The sequence below is a fragment of the Neopelma chrysocephalum genome, unplaced genomic scaffold (assembly GCF_003984885.1).
Source record: "Neopelma chrysocephalum unplaced genomic scaffold, ASM398488v2 Primary Assembly neopelma1_138, whole genome shotgun sequence".
NCBI lineage: Eukaryota > Metazoa > Chordata > Aves > Passeriformes > Pipridae > Neopelma > Neopelma chrysocephalum.
The window spans coordinates 6,904,898-6,910,272 of NW_020897800.1; the positions used below are offsets into that span (position 1 = coordinate 6,904,898).

At 51.9% G+C, this 5,375-nt stretch overlaps 1 protein-coding gene across 4 annotated transcripts in view; it reads left to right on the plus strand.

Annotated features, from left to right (window-relative positions):
- Window positions 1-2,627: 2,627 nt before the first annotated feature.
- The window catches only part of ST14 (suppression of tumorigenicity 14), a 21,606-nt gene continuing 18,858 nt past the window's right edge, over window positions 2,628-5,375 (plus strand). For 2 of the 4 annotated variants that reach the window (XM_027699478.1, XM_027699479.1), the window contains exon 1: window positions 5,218-5,321. In XM_027699478.1, coding sequence (XP_027555279.1) covers window positions 5,265-5,321 — 57 coding nt within the window. In that variant the 5' untranslated portion in view covers window positions 5,218-5,264. Of the gene's footprint in view, window positions 3,155-5,217; window positions 5,322-5,375 lie in introns of those variants that run through there. The other 2 variants (XM_027699483.1, XM_027699482.1) reach the window with 2 other exon arrangements.

Here is a 5,375-nt window from a genome sequence, read left to right on the forward strand (position 1 = left end):
CAGAGTTATCTTGGTAAAATGAAGTTATCTTCTCTGTCAGTTTTAGCATTGCAATGTCATGTGCCACCTCTGTAGGAAACTGGTACTTTACCAAAAATCAAAAACTCAACTGTATTGTTGTTCCAACCTGTGCTGGGACAGCTGGGAGTGGGAAGGTGTTAATGGGCAAAGCTCAGGATTTCCCCAAAAGCCCAAAGTGTTTCTTGGCACAAAATTAGCACTTTCTTCCTTTGAAGGGCAACTCAAAAGCTTTCCCTGTGTTCTTAGGCATCTGTGAGCAGGAGAGCCTCGGTCAGAGGGAGGAGTAATTAGAATGTGAGTTAGTGCTGGTTGATAGGATTTATTTCCTTCTCATTTTTCAACTTGTGTTGTGGAGGTGAGTCAAAGTGATGTGGGCAGGGTGAAAGGATCTCTTCAGAGTGAGCAAACCCAGGAACTCCTTCCAATGGGAATAAAGTTTTCACTGACTATGTCCACCCACCTGGATTTTAACAGTTTTGTCAAGAATTACAGAGTTTGCATTAGGGCTGGATTTAACCCTGTTTACATTTTTCCTGCTTTTCTGTGCTCTGAGACAAGCATAAGAGAGAGCAACAACTAATGGGTGGGAACAGTGGTTCCCAGCTTGTTGATTCTTGAAGGGCAGTGCTCTCTTCCCTCAGGAGTTGGGATGGGCTGCAGGGTGAGGCAGGTTTGCCCACATCTCCCTGCCATCTGGGGGAAGGAATCCGAGGGCTCTCCTTCAACCCATGGACAACCCTTGCCCCACAAGTACTTGAGGGTCAGCAATAAGTGTCTGACATTCGGAGAATTCATCAGAGTTTACCAATTTTTCATGCAGTGAGGAAGATGGAGTTGGGATGTTAGGAAAAGTCACAGAAAGTAAAGACCCCTTAATGATTGTCTTAAGAAGAGCAGAGTTTCCAGACAATTATACCCTGTGATGCTGCTTTTGGGGTGGAAGATGGCCTAGAACAGGTCTGCAAGCCTGACCCAGCCAAGCAGGGTCCTTGTTCCAGCTTGACATTTCCTCCAGGGAGTTCTGGCGCCATCCAGGGGAGCCCGGCTTGCTCCTCACCTCTGACATTCTCCTGCTTTAGGTGGGTGCATTAACAGCATGTGCAGTGTCACTGTACCCCCCAGTGTCACTGTCCCCTGCTACAGGGGCAGCTGGAACGTCAGGCAGTTCGTTGTCTGAAAGACAGCAAGAGCTGGACCATAAAACAGCAAAAATTCCCATATTGTACCACATCCCTGGCCCTCTGCACCAACAAAGTGAGGGAAATAAGAGGAATAATAAATGGCAAAAAGGGAATAATAAGGGAAATAAGAAAGAAAATAGATGAAAAGTCAAAGCTGCATGCTTCTTCTTTGGTGGTAACACCAACACTAAGTCTGAACTTGTGCTTTGTGTGGAACATAAGGGGGCAATGCAGCTGAGCCAGGTCAGCTCTACTTGTTTTTAACAAACCAAAGAGAAATGGACAATTCCAGCACATTGTCTGCATCTCTCTGCCCAGCTAAACCAGTAGACACATTCGCAGCTCGTTAGCAGAAGGGACCTTACCTGACTTAGAGTTTTGGGCGTGCCCGAGTGCGCAGCCGGGTTTCACAACACGCAGTGCCAGAAACCAGGCAGTCAGGCCTGGCCACTCTGCCAGGCAAACACTGCTGCTGCTGATTCAGGGCTCACAAAGGGGGTCCTCTGCTTTCACGAGCCTTTGAAAAAAGAGACCTAGCTCTCTCTGTAGGCCCGGGAGCAAGCTTACATCCTCGGAGTGTTTCCTAGGGCTTTGGATTCCCTCTGGAGTCCTTTGGCTGTCAGTGGCTGGCACCAGCAGCAAGGGCATGGGAAATGATCCCCTGGATTTGGAAAGCGAGTCTCGGAGCTGTCTGGGGTGTGTTGGAGGGCTGAGGGTGTTGGTTGCACAGTCACATCCTTTGCCTCCTCTCATGCCCGTGTCATCCCCGGGATGGAGCAGATAACTACTGTCCTTGGCTCTGCCCAGCTTTCATGATCTCAGGAAGGCAAAGCTACTTCTGATACATGTTTTGTGACCAGGACTCACTCCTGAGCTCTTGAGAAGCTTTCGAGATCAAAGGAGAAGTTCCCGTCCATATGACACGGTAATCCCTGAACAGCTTTCGGAAGGGAAGCACCACCCAAAGCAGCGTGTGGCCAATTGAGGGCAACTCATTGCACTTTTACAGCTCCCATTCTCCACGGCCAGTAATTATTCCCCTTGCATTGCAGAGGGAGAGGCTGAATCAGCCCAAGAGGACTGGCCTGGGGCCCCGGAGCAGGAATTGCTGCCGCTGTGCCCACCAGCAGAGCCCAGCGCTCCTCTGTGCTCTCGGGGGCTGCCGGTTCAGCGGGAAACCACAGCGCTGCTGGGTGACGTTCTCCCCTCCTCCCACTGAATCAGCCTTTTATTTACTCTTTGGAATGCAAAGTAACAGGACACCTTGTGTGTATTATCTCTCTCCCAATCTTTTGTAATGCCGTGGAAGTTGCCGGACCGGATTGAGCGTTTGAGATGGGGTGGTTTCGGGGTTGTCTGGCAGGAATCTGGGTGGGAGGGCACTGCCAGTGAAATTTGAATTTGGGAGTCACACTGAGAGCAGGATCCTTGAGCCACACTGAGGGAGGAAAAGCTTTAGGCACTGACTGAACCTGGTGTGGATGGATGGTGCTCCTTTGCTAGAATTCCTGGGAACTGCCTCCACCAGAAGCCTTTTCCCCCGCAGGCAGCCGGCCTTCATTTCTTATGTAAGCAGCTACGCTCTTCCCTTCTTTCACGTGGATGGCATTCCCAGGGTTGGGAGCTGATGCGGAAGGATCCTGCCTGTCCAGCGAGAGTTTGCTGCTCCTGCAGCTGATCCCTGTCTCCCCTGGGATTCTCCTGGGGTTCGAGCTCAGCGCGGTTTAGCTCTTGCAACTCGCACGGGGTTCTGACCAAGCCGGACTTGGTTCTCAGATTTCAGGGCTCTCCTTCCTCCCAAAGCCGTGTTAAATCCCGGCTCTGCTCTTAGGATGCTGTTGTGGCCAAACTGAGACAACGTGAGAAGGGGGAGGCGACGGCTTTTCTTGGATAAACTGGTCCCAGTGGGAATAAGCAGAGACTTTGTCGCTGACTGCTGCCATCGCATGTGGGTAAGTGCCTTGAACTTTGTTACATTTTCAAAGTGCCTTGGCTGGGCTCAGCATCCTTCAGTACCACCGGAGGGACACAGGGAAATCTCGCCACAAAAAGCACGCGGCAGACAGGCTGGGAATCGTTGTTTGGTGTTGTAGGGCTGGAGAGTGCCCAGAAGGAGGGCACCTACTGCTAACACGGTGACTCTGCAACTGCTGCAGCACAGCCCAAAGGAAATCCCTGTAAATAACAGAAGGAAATGCCTGTGCTTCTGCAGCAGAGAAACGGGAATCCTGGCATTTAGGACTCTAAATCAGCAGCCTCCCAGCTACATAATATTTGTATTTAGCACGTGTATTGTTTGTTGTCTTTCCCCACGGCGATTGCGTCCTCTTGTTCAAATAGCCAGCTGGGCTCGTGAATTAGTTTGTAAAATGTCAGTGGTGTGAACGACAGAACACGCTGAGTTTTCACAGCTCTGTGGAAAGTCAGGAGTTCTGGATCTTTGCAGGAGACACCAGAGTGAATCTGCCTCTTGCCCTCATCAGCCACATCCCGGAGCACGGGTGGAGATCAGTCCACACACTGAACAGGAGAAATGTGTAGAATCCAAGGGCAGTGGCTCAGCCGGGACCAGCTGCTTTGTACCCAGGGGGGTATTAAGTCCGGCAGGTAGGGAGTGGCTGTAAAAACAGTGCTGGGCAGGGCTGGGCACCAGCGGGAGGGCTGAATACTCTGACATCACCAGGCTGACTAACACAGCACCTTTTTGAAGGGGAATACCTTAAATCTAGGGATATTTCCTGCTGTGCGGTGGGTGGGATTCTGGCAGCTGCTGAGGGGGCAGGGAAGGCGGTGGAGGATGTATTTCTACAAGAGCCTAAAAGTTACCTTGTGTTTTTCACAACAGCGGGACCACAGAACTCACGCCATCTCTTTTTTCCCCAAAAAACCACCCGCAAAAGGGATGCAAAACTTATGCTCTGCAGGAGACATTTTAGAACAAAAGTGACCCAGCAAGTGACTGAATCCCTGCGGGGTGTGATCAGTGGGCAGCTCCTGTTACACCAGAACCAGAGTTCTGGGAAATTTAAGTGTTCAAATGTGGAAAAAAATCAGTTTCAGGGCTGTATGCAGTTGGTGTAAAGAGGTTTGGGTCGGCAGTGGGATGGCCAGTTTAATCTTGGATGGGCATATCACATGTTGGTTTGGATTGTCATATATAAGATGGAAAAGGGAAGAACTTTTCCATGAAAGTTTGATCCAGATATTTTAATCTTGACTTGCTCTTGAGTGCGAGAAACCTAAATATTGGAGCGTGTGTGGGGAAATCATCTTTCCAAGAAGGGGAAAATGATGGAGTAAGACAGTTTCAGTGTTAGAAACCCTCTTTCAAACCTGCATTAGATCATTCCCAGAACCCCGGGCTTTGCTGCTGGTCCCTCCTCCTCTCCGTTTAATATTAACCCACACAGTGCCGGGGACTGTTGCTGATGTTTGAGCACCCCCTGAGTGCCACCTCTGGGCACACGTGCAGTTCCTGCAGCACTGCTCCGTCCTTCACTTGGCATCTGGTCTGCATTTGCCGAGAGAAAGCTCCTTCCTACAGTGCTGCAGCCTGGTTGAGGGCAGGTTTCAGGCTGGGATAAAGGGAACATTTTGCTTTGGTAGGCTCTGAGCGCACCGAATGTTTTTGGGAACAGCAGAGTAAAATCCCCTTTGCGGGGGGGTATCATAGTGTGACAGTGCTGTCACCCCAGAAGGGGTGAGACCACGGGTACACAAAGCTTTTCCCAAGGAGCTGTGAATTCCTGGGTGCCAGCCAGCCCTCCCGCTTCTGGTGATGAAAGATTTCTTTGGTTTCATTTCCTAAAGCAAAGCACGTGGCTGAAGGGTCCCTTGGATGACGCAGAGCTCGCGCGGGACTTTTGGGCACAGCTTTTGGGGCACCTGCGGACACTTGTCCCTGCGCAGGAGGAGAGGCGGGAGCTGCAGGGGCACGGGAGCCTCGGAGGGCCCACGGGGCGTTTCCACACCTGGCAGGACAGGGAAGGAGGAGCCGGGCACGGTGCCCAGGCCGGAGCCAGCGCGCCATGGCGGCCTGAGCCGCGCGGAGCCGCCCTGGCCATGGAGCACGGCCCGGCGGCCGCCGGGGCCGGCATGAGGTACAGCGCCCAGCCACAGGTGAGGCACGGCGGGGCCGGCATGAGGTACAGCGGGGCCGGCATGAGGTACAGC